Below are 16,844 nucleotides of genomic sequence, written 5' to 3' on the forward strand. Positions count from 1 at the left end.
GACAGGGCAGCGTCTGCACAAGAACACATAACGACATTAATGCAGACACAGGGAACAAACAAGGGAGCAGTTCATTATATACGGGGCAATCAACAAAGTAAAGGAGTCCAGGTGAGTCCAATGAGCGCTGCTGCGCGTAATGATGGTAACAGGTGTGCGTAATGAAGGGCAGCCTGGCGCCCTCGAGCGCCAGAGAGGGAGAGCGGGAGCAGGTGTGACAATACCCCCCCTCTAGGGGCGCCACCCGGCGTCCCACCTGGGCGAGCCTGACGGGCCGGCCGAGGCATGGGTACTGGACAAGCCGGCTGGGGCATAGAAGCCTGACGAACCGGCTGAGGCGTGGGAGTCTGACAATCCGGCTGAGGCATGGGAGCCTGATGGGCCGGCTGAAGCATGACGTGGGGTGGGCGCCTGCAGAGCCATCTGAGGCAAGACAACCTTTCGAGCCAGCTAAGGCATGGTAGCCCGACGAGCTAGCTGAGGCACCCTCAGTTCCCTCGGCAACGGCACCCGGACCCAACGTCACCAACCAAAACTCCCTGATGCTTCTTTTAGTGGTGTCTGCATTCTGTAGGGATCGACGCTGGTCGAGATGAGAAGCAGGTACAGGGAGTGAACATTTAATTATCAACAGACATGGAAGGGAACAGGACAGGACAGAGTCTGGACAAGAACACATAACAACATTAATGCAGACGCAGGGAACAAACGGGGGAGCAGACAGTTATAGATGGGGCAATCAACAAAGGGAAGGAGTCCAGGTGAGTCCAATGAGCGCCGCTGCGCGTAATGATTGTGACAGGAGTGCGTAATGAAGGCCAGCCTGGCGCCAGAGAGGGAGAGTGGGAGCAGGTGTTACTATGAAAATATATTCGTTACTATTATATATTCTGAATCGGGGGAGGATGGATAAAAATCCACTGCTTTTATTTTGTAGAATTTATTTATTATTTAATTGCTTTCAATCTTCAATAGCTCTTACACAAAGTGTGCCATGACTACGAAAACGCTATATTCTGAATCAGGCTTAGATTTTTTTGAAATGTCGTATTAATTACAATTGTTTTGCCTTCAGTCTTCAATAGCTCTTAGACAACGCGTACCATGGCCATAAAAATCACATATTCTGGATCAGCGGAGGATGGCCAAAAATCCACTGCTTTTTGGGGGGATATCTTTAAATCAAATCAAATCAAATCAAATCAAATTTATTTATATAGCCCTTCGTACATCAGCTGAAATCTCAAAGTGCTGTACAGAAACCCAGCCTAAAACCCCAAACAGCAAGCAATGCATGTGAAAGAAGCACGGTGGCTGGGAAAAACTCCCTAGGAAAAACTCATGAGAAAGGCCAAAAACCTAGGAAGAAACCTAGAGAGGAACCAGGCTATGAGGGGTGGCCAGTCCTCTTCTGGCTGTGCCGGGTGGATATTATAACAGAACATGGTCAAGATGTTAAAATGTTCGTAAATGACCAGCATGGTCAAATAATAATAATCATAGTAATTGTCGAGGGTGCAACAAGCACGTCCGGTGAACAGGTCAGGGTTCCGTAGCCGCAGGCAGAACAGTTGAAACTGGAGCAGCAGCATGGCCAGGTGGACTGGGGACAGCAAGGAGTCATCATGCCAGGTAGTCCTAGGGCTCAGGTCCTCCGAGAGAAAGAAAGAAAGAAAGAAAGAGAGAATTAGAGAGAGCATATTTACATTCACACAGGACACTGGATAAGACAAGAGAATACTCCAGATGTAACAGACTGACCCTAGCCCCCCGACACATAAACTACTGCAGCATAAATACTGGAGGCTGAGACAGGAGGGATCAGAAGACACTGTGGCCCCATCCGATGATACCCCCGGACAGGGCCAAACAGGCAGGATATAACCCCACCCACTTTGCCAAAGCACAGCCCCCACACCACTAGAGGGATATCTACAACCACCAACTTACCGTCCGAAGACAAGGCCGAGTATAGCCCACAAAGATGTCCGCCACGGCACAACCCAAGGGGGGGCGCCAACCCAGACAGGAAGACCACGTCAGTGGCTCAACCTAATCAAGTGACGCACCCCTCCCATGGACGGCATGGAAGAACACCAGTAAGTCAGTGACTCAGCCCCTGTAAAAGGGTTAGAGGCAGAGAATCCCAGTGGGAAGAGGGGAACCGACAAGGCAGAGACAGCAAGGGCGGTTCGTTGCTCCAGCCTTTCCGTTCACCTTCACACTCCTGGGCCAGACTATACTTAATCATAGGACCTACTGAAGAGATAAGTCTTCAGTAAAGACTTAAAGGTTGAGACTGAGTCTGCATCTCTCACATGGGTAGGCAGACCATTCCATAAAAATGGAGCGCTATAGGAGAAAGCCCTACCTCCAGCCGTTTGCTTAGAAATTCTAGGGACAATTAGGAGGCCTGCGTCTTGTGACCGTAGCGTACGTGTAGGTATGTACGGCAGGACCAAATCGGAAAGATAGGTAGGAGCAAGCCCATGTAATGCTTTGTAGGTTAGCAGTAAAACCTTGAAATCAGCCCTTGCCTTAACAGGAAGCCAGTGTAGGGAAGCTAGCACTGGAGTAATATGATCAAATTTTTTGGTTCTAGTCAGGATTCTAGCAGCCGTATTTAGCACTAACTGAAGTTTGTTTAGTGCTTTATCCGGGTAGCCGGAAAGTAGAGCATTGCAGTAGTCGAGCCTAGAAGTAACAAAAGCATGGATTAATTTTTCTGCGTCATTTTTGGACAGAAAGTTTCTGATTTTTGCAATGTTACGTAGATGGAAAAAAGCTGTCCTTGAAGCAGTCTTGATATGTTCTTCAAAAGAGAGATCAGGGTCCAGAGTAACGCCGAGGTCCTTCACAGTTTTATTTGAGACGACTGTACAACCATCCAGATTAATTGTCAGATTCAACAGAAGATCTCTTTGTTTCTTGGGACCTAGGACAAGCATCTCTGTTTTGTCCGAGTTTAAAAGTAGAAAATTTGCAGCCATCCACTTCCTTATGTCTGAAACACAGGCTTCTAGCGAGGGCAATTTTGGGGCTTCACCATGTTTCATTGAAATGTACAGCTGTGTGTCGTCCGCATAGCAGTGAAATTTAACATTATGTTTTCGAATGACATCCCCAAGAGGTAAAATATATAGTGAAAACAATAGTGGTCCTAGAACGGAACCTTGAGGAACACCGAAATTTACAATTGATTTGTCAGAGGACGAACCATTCACAGAGACAAACTGATATCTTTCCGACAGATAAGATCTAAACCAGGCCAGAACTTGTCCATGTAGACCAATTTGGGTTTCCAATCTCTCCAAAAGAATGTGGTGATCGATGGTATCAAAAGCGGCACTAAGATCTAGGAGCACGAGGACAGATGCAGAGCCTCGGTCTGACGTCATTAAAAGGTCATTTACCACCTTCACAAGTGCAGTCTCAGTGCTATGATTTAATAGCTCTTACACAAAGCGTGCATGTAACGATTGGCGTCGGGTGATGAGGAAGTGGACCAAAACGCAGCTGGGAGCGAACACATGTTTATTCTTACACTGAATTAAACACGTACACAAAACCAAGAAAATGCCTGATCATTAACTGCTCAAACAAAAGAGACAACAACCCACAAACATCGTGGGGGGAAAGGAACTTAAATGTGATTCCCAATCAGACATAACTAGCGACAGCTGTCTGATTGGAAATCACCCCCAGCCCAACATAGAAATAAACCACAAAGAAAGGCTATAACAAAACATAGAAAATAAACCATAGAAATACCACACCCTGACCAAAATAGCAGAGTTCCCCTGGTCAGGGCGTGACAGTGCAATTACGATGAAAGTGATATATTCTGAATCAGGGAGGATGGACAAAAATCCACTGTTTTTATTTTGTATTATTTTTATTTATTTGATTTTTGCTTTCAGTCTTCAACAGCTCTTACACAAAGTGTGCCATGACGATGACAATAATATGTTCTGAATTGGGGGAGGATGGACAAAATCGAAATTTGTAAAAAACTAAAGCCTTAGATTTTTGTCTATCCTCCCGATTCAGAATATATATAATTGTATAGACTTGGCACACTTTGTGTAAGAGCTATTGAAGATTGAAACCAAAACAATATATATAATACTTTTTTTCAAAGCCGTGGATTGTTGTCCATCCTCACCTGATTCCGAAAATATAATGTTCATATTCATGGAACGCTTTGTGTAAGAGCTATTAAAGATTGATAGCCAAAATCTTATTATTAAAAAAAAGTTGATGTGGCTTTATCTCCATCCAATCTGATTCAGAATATACCATCTTCATAGTCATGGCATGCTTGGTTCAAAAGCTATTGATGAGAGAAAACCGAACATCTACCGAATATCCAATATAAAACACATTTTACCTTGGTCTTTCCTAAACTGTTATTCCCATTAAGTCATCATGGTGACAGAGAGCTACAGTGTTTGAACAGGTGTACGCTTCAAATCCGTTATTCTCGCAAGGGTTAAATCTTGCGTTAGGACCACCGGAGCGCAGTGGAAGGGCATATTTTACGCACCTCTCTCATTCCCACAGCAATGAGCATCACGAACAAGGGGCATAGAACTGCAAACCACCGGCACTTCGGATGCACTTGTCCAAGCTGAGGCGAAGTGCGTAGAAATACAATGTTGGGAAGAATATAGGCTCGTGGTGGAATTACCATGCATGGATGAAAAAATCTAGAACAACAACATCTGTGCGTAACACCTTTGGGACATTTAATTCCGGACTATATGTTGCAAGCCTGAAGCTTCATGATTAAATTGTAGCCAAAAGGCACAGCATCTGTAAAGGATGCTGCGATTCAGCGCTGACTTATCTATGTGAACCCTTCCGTCTCCCCTCTCTCGCCATGAGGCTTTGGAGCAGACCCTGGCACTGCCGGCGGATGATGCTCTGTCTGACTGCTTATTTTCGCACTCTCCGTGGCCACGCTGGGCCTCACGGACCTGGTCTTTCGGGATCAAACCCAGACACCTCCCAGATTTGACCTGCCGTCCCGTCCAACATCTCTCCGGTGATCGTGAACTCCTGGAACCGGGCTAAACCGGTCTCCAGTTGCTTAACTTGCTGCAGGAAGGCCAGCTTCTCTACATGCCCTCAGCCCAGGTGAGGAACCCAGCTCTTCCACCGAGGAAGGGGAGTTACCGGGTGGTTATATTGAGCGCCAAGAAGGAATCGGCAGTCCCGGTGCTACCGACGCGCGAAGATATGGGGAGACCGGTGCGGTTGAAGCTGGAGGGGCTGGAGAAGGACATGAAGAAGTCTGCTTTGCAGAAATACGGCTTTAACGAGGTGGTGGGGAGTGAAAGGATGTCACTGCAGCGGACTGCCCGAGGAACGTCATCCTGCGTAAGTGTCCTGCATGTGCCGAAGGAGTGGACCACGGTAAAATAGCTTTTTTTTCTTCATTTAAATTTATTTAACTAGGCAAGTCCGTTAAGAACAAATTCTTATTTACAATGACGGCCTACACCGGCCAAACCCGGACGACGCTGGGCCAATTGTGCGCTGCCCTATGGGACTCCCAATCACAGCCGGTTGTGATGCAGTCTGGATTCGAACCAGGGTGTCTGGATTGACGCCTCTAGCACTGAGATGCAGTGCCTTACACCGCTGCCAAAATTACGAGATAACTCGATCAAGGATAAAAATGTCGTCTATTTTCAACATATCCCTACCCCGAAATATGGTATATTGTTCATGGGTAGCCTATGGGTTCATGCGTAATTGCCCACCCCCTCTCTATTCTCCTGCCAATCAATGGGAAAGCTTTGACTGGTGCCTCGTGGAACGTTACAGTGAGTCCCTGCCGTCCGAGAGCGTAGTGGATCTGTTTCCATGACGAGGCTTGGTCTACGCTTCTGCGCACTGTGCACAGCATGCCCAACACTGCGCCAAAGCAGCATCTGCTCAAGGTCCTTCTCGTGGACGACTTTTAGTCAGTATGGTGCATAAAGAAGACACAGTACTCAAACACAAGACAGGAGGTGTATCTCAATAGGCTAAAGTACCACTACAACATAACTGCATATCAAACTAAACTTGTTCACTTTCTTCTCACCCCCAAGTGCCCCAATTAGTCGATCTGAGTGGTGCTTTGCCCATTTTACAACTGTGCCCATCCATCCCAAGGGTTCATTTGGAATTGGGCATTTGTCTGACCCTGACCCTACATCCCTTATCTCTAGGTCACCTGAACCTACATCCCTTATCTCTAAGTCACCTGAACCTGACCCTACATCCCTTATCTCTAGGTCACCTGACCCTGACCCTACATCCCTTATCTCTAGGTCACCTGAACCTGACCCTACATCCCTTATCTCTAGGTCACCTGACCCTGACCCTACATCCCTTATCTCTAAGTCACCTGAACCTGACTCTACATCCCTTATCTCTAGGTCACTTGAACCTACATCCCTTATCTCTAGGTCACCTGACCCTGACCCTACATCCCTTATCTCTAAGTCACCTGAACCTGACCCTACATCCCTTATCTCTAGGTCACCTGAACCTACATCCCTTATCTCTAGGTCACCTGACCTCAACCCTACATCCCTTATCTCTAAGTCACCTGAACCTGACCCTACATCCCTTATCTCTAGGTCACCTGACCCTGACCCTACATCCCTTATCTCTAAGTCACCTGAACCTGACCCTACATCCCTTATCTCTAGGTCACTTGAACCTACATCCCTTATCTCTAGGTCACCTGACCCCAACCCTACATCCCTTATCTCTAAGTCACCTGAACCTGACCCTACATCCCTTATCTCTAGGTCACCTGACCCTACATCCCTTATCTCTAAGTCACCTGAACCTGACCCTACATCCCTTATCTCTAGGTCACTTGAACCTACATCCCTTATCTCTAGGTCACCTGACCCCAACCCTACATCCCTTATCTCTAAGTCACCTGAACCTGACCCTACATCCCTTATCTCTAGGTCACCTGACCCTACATCCCTTATCTCTAAGTCACCTGAACCTGACCCTACATTCCTTATCTCTAGGTCACCTGAACCTGACCCTACATCCCTTATCTCTAGGTCACCTGAATCTACATCCCTTATCTCTAGGTCACCTGAACCTACATCCCTTATCTCTAGGTCAGCTGAACCTACATCCCTTATCTCTAGGTCACCTGAACCTACATCCCTTATCTCTAGGTCACCTGAACCTGACCCTGCATCCCTTATCTTATATCTTATATTTGCTCACATTGTATATAGACTTATTTTTCTACTGTATTATTGATTGTATGTTTGTTTTACTCCATGTGTAACTCTGTGTTGTTATGTGTCGAACTGCTTTGCTTTATCTTGGCCAGGTCGCAATTGTAAATGAGAACTTGTTCTCAACTTGCCTACCTGGTTAAATAAAGGTGATATAAAATAAATAAAATAAATAAAATCTCTAGGTCACCTGACCCTGACTCTGCCTCTCCTATCTGTAGGTCACCTGAAGAGTGTGCAGAGTGAGTATGTGTCGTGGCTGGAAGGGGTGAGTCTGGTCCGCAGGACGTGGCATCTGGGCGTGGCAAGTCGTCGCCCTCTGGGTGCAGCCAGCGCTGTGGGGGGGGGGGCACTGGTCTTCATGGACTCACACAGCGGGTGCCACAGTGGCTGGCTGGAGCCACTACTGGAGAGAGTGGCACAGGACAGGTATCCACACATCAGGACCGCACGCACACAAACATCTCTATCCCTTATGTCTCTGTGTATTATATCCAGTCCTGAACTGCCTCCGGACCTACAGTACGTAGCTGGTGTGCAACCGGGCTGAGCTTTGTCCAGCAGGGTAGCAGCCATTAAGACTAGTTGATTAAACAGAGTCCTTATCCTACTGCCTGGCACTACTCCACCTCTCTCTCCCCCCTCGCTCTCTCTCCCTCTCTTTCTCCCCCCCTCTCTCTCTCTCACCTCTCTCTCTCCCTCTTTCTCCCAACTCTCTCTCTCCCCCTCTTTCTGTCTCCCACCTCTCTCTCTCCCCTCTATCTCTCTCTCTCCCCCTCTCTTCCCCCCCTCTCTATCTCGCTCTTCAGACCCTTTATTTCCTACTGTCTCCATCCCCCTGCTCCTTTTCCATTATCTTTATTTCCTACTGTCTCCATCCCCCTGCTCCTCTTCCATTATCTTTATTTCCTACTGTCTCCATCCCCCTGCTCCTCTTCCATTATCTTTATTTCCTACTGTCTCCATCCCCCTGCTCCTCTTCCATTATCTTTATTTCCTACTGTCTCCATCCCCCTGCTCCTTTTCCATTATCTTTATTTCCTACTGTCTCCATCCCCCTGCTCCTCTTCCATTATCTTTATTTCCTACTGTCTCCATCCCCCTGCTCCTTTTCCATTATCTTTATTTCCTACTGTCTCCATCCCCCTGCTCCTCTTCCATTATCTTTATTTCCTACTGTCTCCATCCCCCTGCTCCTCTTCCATTATCTTTATTTCCTACTGTCTCCATCCCCCTGCTCCTTTTCCATTATCTTTATTTCCTACTGTCTCCATCCCCCTGCTCCTCTTCCATTATCTTTATTTCCTACTGTCTCCATCCCCCTGCTCCTCTTCCATTATCTTTATTTCCTACTGTCTCCATCCCCCTGCTCCTCTTCCATTATCTTTATTTCCTACTGTCTCCATCCCCCTGCTCCTCTTCCATTATCTTTATTTCCTACTGTCTCCATCCCCCTGCTCCTCTTCCATTATCTTTATTTCCTACTGTCTCCATCCCCCTGCTCTTCTTCCATTATCTTTATTTCCTACTGTCTCCATCCCCCTGCTCCTCTTCCATTATCTTTATTTCCTACTGTCTCCATCCCCCTGCTCCTCTTCCATTATCTTTATTTCCTACTGTCTCCATCCCCCTGCTCCTTTTCCATTATCTTTATTTCCTACTGTCTCCATCCCCCTGCTCCTCTTCCATTATCTTTATTTCCTACTGTCTCCATCCCCCTGCTCCTCTTCCATTATCTTTATTTCCTACTGTCTCCATCCCCCTGCTCCTCTTCCATTATCTTTATTTCCTACTGTCTCCATCCCCCTGCTCCTCTTCCATTATCTTTATTTCCTACTGTCTCCATCCCCCTGCTCCTCTTCCATTATCTTTATTTCCTACTGTCTCCATCCCCCTGCTCCTCTTCCATTATCTTTATTTCCTACTGTCTCCATCCCCCTGCTCCTCTTCCATTATCTTTATTTCCTACTGTCTCCATCCCCCTGCTCCTTTCCATTATCTTTATTTCCTACTGTCTCCATCCCCCTGCTCCTCTTCCATTATCTTTATTTCCTACTGTCTCCATCCCCCTGCTCCTCTTCCATTATCTTTATTTCCTACTGTCTCCATCCCCCTGCTCCTCTTCCATTATCTTTATTTCCTACTGTCTCCATCCCCCTGCTCCTCTTCCATTATCTTTATTTCCTACTGTCTCCATCCCCCTGCTCCTTTTCCATTATCTTTATTTCCTACTGTCTCCATCCCCCTGCTCCTCTTCCATTATCTTTATTTCCTACTGTCTCCATCCCCCTGCTCCTCTTCCATTATCTTTATTTCCTACTGTCTCCATCCCCCTGCTCCTTTTCCATTATCTTTATTTCCTACTGTCTCCATCCCCCTGCTCCTCTTCCATTATCTTTATTTCCTACTGTCTCCATCCCCCCTGCTCCTCTTCCATTATCTTTATTTCCTACTGTCTCCATCCCCCTGCTCCTTTTCCATTATCTTTATTTCCTACTGTCTCCATCCCCCTGCTCCTTTTCCATTATCTTTATTTCCTACTGTCTCCATCCCCCTGCTCCTCTTCCATTATCTTTATTTCCTACTGTCTCCATCCCCCTGCTCCTTTTCCATTATCTTTATTTCCTACTGTCTCCATCCCCCTGCTCCTTTTCCATTATCTTTATTTCCTACTGTCTCCATCCCCCTGCTCCTCTTCCATTATCTTTATTTCCTACTGTCTCCATCCCCCTGCTCCTCTTCCATTATCTTTGATGAAATGATTCTGGTTATGAAATGGTTACTTGCAGATAACTATATCCAGCCAGTCAGAAATCAGCAGCAGAATGGCCGAACTGATTTTTGGTTGCTATGATACAAGTCCCCCCAGATAAACATATTATAGAATTTTTTAATATTTTAGTCATTTAGCAGACACTTATCCAGAGCGGCTTACAATTAGTGCATTCACCTTAAAATAGCTAGGTGAGACAGCAACACATCACAATCGTATCAAATACATTTCCCCTCCATTTGTCGAGGTTGCGCTTGATGTAGAGGGTTGACATCCAAGCTGAGATGTCTGCCAGGCATGCAGAGACATTTTGACATGATAGAAAAAGTCATGGAGTCTGAGTGGACTCAATGGAGACTCTATGTATGTGTATGTATGTATGTATGTATGTATGTATGTATGTGTGTGTGTGTGTGTGTGTCTGTCTGTCTGTCTGTCTGTCTGTCTGTCTCTAAATCTATCAACTGTCTGTCTGTCAACTCTGTGTCTGTCTCTAAATCTATCAACTGTCTGTCTCTGTCTGCCAACTGTCGGTCTCCGTGTTTACCACCTGTCTGTGTCTGTAAACAGTCTCTGTCTGTCTCTGTGTCTGCCAACTGTCTGTCTCCATGTTTGCCACCTGTCTGTGTCTGTCAACTGTCTGTGTCTGTAAACAGTCTCTGTCTGTCTCTGTGTCTGCCAACTTTCTGAGTCTGTCTCTAAGTCTGACAACCGTCTCTGTCTGTCTCCCAGTCTGTCAACTGTCTGTCTCTATGTCTGTCAACTGTCTGTCTCTGTCAACTGTCTGTCTCTGTGTCTTTCAACTGTCTGTCTCTGTGTCTGTCAACTGTCTGTCTCTGTGTCTGTCTCTGGTCTGTCAACTGTCTGTCTCTGCTGTATGTCTGCCAACTGTCTGTCTCTGTGTCTGTCAACTGTCTGTCTCTGTGTCTGTCAACTGTCTGTCTCTGTGTCTGTCAACTGTCTGTCTCTGTGTCTGTCAACTGTCTGTCTCTGCTTTATGTCTACCAACTGTCTCTGTCTGTCAACTGTCTATCTGTCTGTGTGTCTCTGTCCAGGGGTAGTTGTGTGGGGGATTCCATTGAGGTGGTCCCCTGTCCTACCCCCTCCCTGACCAGGACATCCTCCAGAGGAACAACATCCGCATCGCTGACAGCTGGCTGGAAGATCTACTATCAGAGAGATCACTTCATCAGACAGGTAGGGTGTGTGTGTGTGCATGCGTTTATATCAGTGGAGGCTGCTGAGGGGAGGATGGCTCATAATAATGGCTGGAACGGAGAAAATGGAGTGGCATTAAAAACATGGAAGCCATGTGTTTGATATATTTGATACCATTCCACTCCAGCCATTACCAAGAGCCCATCCTCCCCAATTAAGGTGCCACCAACCTCCTTTGGTTTGTATCCATAGGTGTGTGTGTGTGTGTGTGTGTGTGAGCGTGAGAGAAAGCGAGAGCGTGAAAGAGAGAGAGATTGTCATTGATCTCAAATGAATTTGTGTGTCCTCTTCTCTGTGTAGTCTGAGAGTCCTAACATTGGAGAGCTAGTAAGACTGAAGAAGAGACCGGGCTGCAGAAACTTCCACTGGTTCCTGACTGATGTCTACCCAGACCTCTATATACCACAGGACAGACCTTCGCTCTCAGGGGAGGTAGGAGTCTCTCTCTCTCTCTCTCTCTCACACACACACACACACACACACACACACACACACACACACACACACACACACACACACACACACACACACACACACTTTGAATAGCCTTATCTGTATTTTTATTTTATTTATATACTTTTTTTTCTCTTGTATGTTGAACATGTATCCTGTAATATATTATGCCTGTATTTTTTAAGCTGTACAATGTTGGCACTGGCTATTGTGTAGATTACCCTGGAGGATGGGGTCCATAGCACCCTGCAACAGCAACGGGTACCAGGTAACCATGAGGATGATGACAGTGATGATGATAATGGTGGTGATGATGATGATAATGGTGGTGATGATGATAATAATGGTGGCGATGATGATAATGGTGACGGTGATAATGGCGGTGATGACGATGATAATGGTGGTGATGATGATGATAATGGTGGTGATGATGATGATAATGGTGGTGACGATGATGATAATGGTGGTGATGATGATGATAATGGTGGTGATGATAATGGTGATGATTATGATATTTGAGACTGTGAGAGCAGATTGTAAATTCCTAAATCAAAACGTCATGATGATTCTGATATAGTGATAAAGACTAGAGTTTTACTTCCCTGTCTGTTCTCTCTCCACCACTGTGAGCTGAACTCCGTGGTCGAGGTGCTTTGGGGGCCAGAAAAGGCAGCTGTGTTTTGACGCCCAGGGGGAGAAGGTGGTACTAACGCCCTGTCCCGCCCATCAGCTGCCCCACAGCAAACCACAGTGGAGGGTCATCAAGGTCAGTGACAGGGCAAAGGTTATGAAGTGACATCAATGCCCACAACTGCAAACTTCAACAAAATAAATCATTTATATTTGTATGAAATGTTACTTATTTACAGTGTCTTCAGAAATTATTCATACTCCTTCACTTATTCCAGCCTGAATTCAAAAGGGATCAAATAGATTATTTTTCTTACCCATCTACACACAATACTCCATAACTACAAAGTGAAAACATGTTTTTAGAATAGGTATTCACACCCCTGAGTCAATACATGTTAAAATCACCTTTGGCAGCGATTCCGGCTGTGAGTCTTTCTGGGTGAGTCTCTAAGAGCTGTAAGTCTTTCTGGGTGAGTGTCTAAGAGCTGTGAGTCTTTCTGGGTGAGTCTCTAAGAGCTGTGAGTCTTTCTGGGTGAGTCTCTAAGAGCTGTGAGTATTTCTGGGTGAGTCTCTAAGAGCTGTGAGTTTTTCTGTGTGAGTCTCTAAGAGCTGTAAGTCTTTCTGGGTGAGTGTCTAAGAGCTGTGAGTCTTTCTGGGTGAGTCTCTAAGAGCTGTGAGTATTTCTGGGTGAGTCTCTAAGAGCTGTGAGTTTTTCTGTGTGAGTCTCTAAGAGCTGTAAGTCTTTCTGGGTGAGTGTCTAAGAGCTGTGAGTCTTTCTGGGTGAGTCTCTAAGAGCTGTGAGTCTTTCTGGGTGAGTCTCTAAGAGCTTTCCACACCTGGATTGTACAATCTTTTACCATTAATCTTTTAATTTGCTCTGTCAAGTTGGTTGTTGATCATTGCTAGACAGACAATTTCAGGTCACCATAGATTTTCGAGCTGATTTAACTCACAACTGTAACTCGGCCACTCAGGAACATTCAATGTCGTCTTGGTAAGCAACTCCAGTGTAGATTTGGCCTGGTGTTTTAGGTGGTACTCAGTGATGTGTTGTGTTGGATTTGCCTCAAACATAAAGCTTTGTATTCAGGACATAAAGTTAATTTCTTTGCCCAAATTTTTTGTAGTTTTACTTCAGTGCCTTATTGCAAACAGGATGCATGTTTTGGAATATTTTTACTATGTACAGGCTTCCTTCTTCTCACTCAATCATTTAGGTTAGTATTGTGGAGTAACTACAATGTTGTTGATTCATCCTCAGTTTTCTCCTATCACAGACGCTCTAACCACTAGGCTACCTGCTGGTTACTGGCCCAACGCTCTAACCACTAGGCTACCTGCTGGTTACTGGCCCAACGCTCTAACCACTAGGCTACCTGCTGGTTACTGGCCCAACGCTCTAACCACTAGGCTACCTGCTGGTTACTGGCCCAACGCTCTAACCACTAGGCTACCTGCTGGTTACTGGCCCAACGCTCTAACCACTAGGCTACCTGCTGGTTACTGGCCCAACGCTCTAACCACTAGGCTACCTGCCTCCCCCCTCTAACCACTAGGCTACCTGTCTCCCCCCCTCTAACCACTAGGCTACCTGTTTCTAACCACTAGGCTACCTGTTTCTAACCACTAGGCTACCTGTCTCCCCCCCTCTAACCACTAGGCTACCTGTTTCTAACCACTAGGCTACCTGTCTCCCCCCCTCTAACCACTAGGCTACCTGTTTCTAACCACTAGGCTACCTGTCTCCCCCCCTCTAACCACTAGGCTACCTGTTTCTAACCACTAGGCTACCTGTTTCTAACCACTAGGCTACCTGTTTCTAACCACTAGGCTACCTGTCTCCCCCCCTCTAACCACTAGGCTACCTGTTTCTAACCACTAGGCTACCTGTCTCCCCCCCTCTAACCACTAGGCTACCTGTTTCTAACCACTAGGCTACCTGTTTCTAACCACTAGGCTACCTGTTTCTAACCACTAGGCTACCTGTCTCCCCCCCTCTAACCACTAGGCTACCTGTTTCTAACCACTAGGCTACCTGTCTCCCCCCCTCTAACCACTAGGCTACCTGTTTCTAACCACTAGGCTACCTGTTTCTAACCACTAGGCTACCTGTTTCTAACCACTAGGCTACCTGTCTCCCCCCCTCTAACCACTAGGCTACCTGTTTCTAACCACTAGGCTACCTGTCTCCCCCCCTCTAACCACTAGGCTACCTGTTTCTAACCACTAGGCTACCTGTCTCCCCCCCTCTAACCACTAGGCTACCTGTTTCTAACCACTAGGCTACCTGTTTCTAACCACTAGGCTACCTGTCTCCCCCCCTCTAACCACTAGGCTACCTGTTTCTAACCACTAGGCTACCTGTTTCTAACCACTAGGCTACCTGTCTCCCCCCCTCTAACCACTAGGCTACCTGTTTCTAACCACTAGGCTACCTGTTTCTAACCACTAGGCTACCTGCCGACCCAACAAAGGGGTTGAATACTTATGGACTCAAGACAGTTCAGCTTTTCATTTATTTGTAAAGATTTCCCCCCAAAATAATTCCACTTTGACATTACGGGGTATTGTGTGTAAGCCAGTGACACACAATCTCCATGTAATCCATTTAAAATTCAGGCTGTAACACAAAATTTGGAAAAAGTCAAGGGGTGTGAATCAGTGGAGGCTGCTGAGGGGAGGACAGCTCATAATAATGTCTGGAATGGAGCTAATGGAACGGCATCGATCACATGGAAGCCACGTGTTTGATACTATTCCACTCCAGCCATTACCACGAGCCCGTCCTCCCCAATTAAGGTGCCACCAACCTCCTGTGGTCTGAATACTTTTTGTGTGGTTACTTGACATGATGATACAGACACAATTCATTATTTAGATTTTTCTTCAGCTGAGTGGCCAGATGGTTCACCTGCAGACCCAGAGATGTCTAGAAGCTGTGAAGGAGAAGGGGGGTGAGAAAGAGAAGGACACGGAAGATCACCAGAGATGGGCCAACGCTACCCATGTGGCATCAGCATCTTGCCTCCGTCGATACCTGTGTTTCTGTTAAGGATATAATGCAAGTGCTATGGTGTGGAAATAATTTAACCATACATTACAAAGGAAATTAACTATGATTTTGTACAATGCCGCACATAAAGGAATATTCTATTTTATGAAATTGCCAGATTTTGTTGGCAAAAGCCTATAATGTAGGCTTAATGATTCATCTTTTTATTTGTTTTTATTGAAAACAAACACAAAACAGGCAGGTACAATGCACAAGTTACAATTACATCATCTTTGAATCAGTCAATTTCCAATTCTGAATCCCATTTCTCCCAGCATTCCTGACCTCTCTCATTCTGTGTTCTAAAGGTCATAGTAATGAAGCCTATGTGATATGGTGTGTTGTGTTCTGCCGTCTTAAAAGAGGAGTCGTGCTGAGGGTCTGACCTTTATTCACACATCTGGTTCACAAGGCAAGAGGAAAGGGGACATCAGGGCTGGACGTCATACAGGCTATACAGCGCATTCAGAAGTATTCAGACCCCTTCCCTTTTTTTCACATTTGGTTACATTGTATCTATTTTACAATAAGGCTGTAATTATAAAAAAAATCCCTCATCAATCTGCACACAATACCCCATATTGACAAAGCAAAACAGGTTTTATACGCAACAGAAATAACTTTTTTACATAAGCATTCAGACCCTTTGCTATGAGACTTGAAATTGAGCTCAGGTGCATCCTGTTTCCATTGATCATCCTTGAGATGTTTCTACAACTTGATTGGAATCCACCTGTGGTAAATTCAATTGGTGGAACATGATTTGGAAAGGCACACACCTGTCTATATAAGGTCCCACAGTTGACAGTGCATGTCAGAGCAAAAACCAAGCCATGAGGTCGAAGGAATTGTCCGAGACAGGATCTGGGGAAGGGTACCAAAAAAATTTCTGTAGCATTGAAGATCCCCAAGAACACAGAGGCCTCCATTATTCTTAAATGGAAGAAGTTTGGAACCAACAAGACTCTTCCTAGAGCTGGCCGCCCGGCCAAACTGAGCAATCGGGGGAGAAGGGACTTGGTCAGGGAGGTGGCCAAGAACCTGATGGTCACTCTGACAAAGCTCCATAGTTCCTCTGTAGAGATGGTTGTCCTTCTGGAAGGTTCTCCCATCTCTGCAGCACTCCACCAATCAGGGCTTTATGGTAAAGTGGCCAGACGGATGCCACTCATCAGTAAAAGGCACATGACAGCCCGCTTGGAGTTTGCCAAAAGGCACCTTAAGGACTCGTGACCATGAGAAACAAGATTATTTGGTCTGATGAAACCAAGATTGAACTCTCAGGCCTGAATGCCAAGCATCACGTCTGGAGGAAACCTGGCACCATCCCTACGATGAAGCATGGTGGCAGCATCATGCTGTGGGGATGTTTTTCAGAGGCAGATACTGGGAGACTATGTACAAAGAGATCCTTGATGAAAACCTGCTCCAAAGTGCTCAGGACCTCAGA

The 16,844-nt window shown here is 46.0% G+C and overlaps 1 protein-coding gene and 1 long non-coding RNA gene across 2 annotated transcripts; both read left to right on the forward strand.

Moving 5' to 3' along the window:
• The first annotated feature begins 7,439 nt into the window (after positions 1 to 7,439).
• Positions 7,440 to 11,951, forward strand: LOC115175412 (polypeptide N-acetylgalactosaminyltransferase 6-like). The gene is made up of 4 exons (XM_029734642.1): positions 7,440 to 7,694; positions 11,094 to 11,235; positions 11,557 to 11,688; positions 11,895 to 11,951. Exons 1-4 carry the CDS (start codon positions 7,627 to 7,629, stop codon positions 11,949 to 11,951), a joined length of 399 nt encoding a protein of 132 aa, XP_029590502.1. The 5' UTR covers positions 7,440 to 7,626.
• Positions 11,952 to 12,149: 198 nt separating this feature from the next.
• Positions 12,150 to 15,500, forward strand: LOC115175481 (uncharacterized). Its single transcript, XR_003872043.1, has 2 exons — positions 12,150 to 12,475; positions 15,233 to 15,500. It is a non-coding gene; the product is annotated as an uncharacterized LOC115175481 (long non-coding RNA).
• The last annotated feature ends 1,344 nt before the right edge of the window (positions 15,501 to 16,844 follow it).

Source organism: Salmo trutta, chromosome 36 (genome assembly GCF_901001165.1).
Source record: "Salmo trutta chromosome 36, fSalTru1.1, whole genome shotgun sequence".
Classification (NCBI taxonomy): Eukaryota; Metazoa; Chordata; class Actinopteri; order Salmoniformes; family Salmonidae; genus Salmo; species Salmo trutta.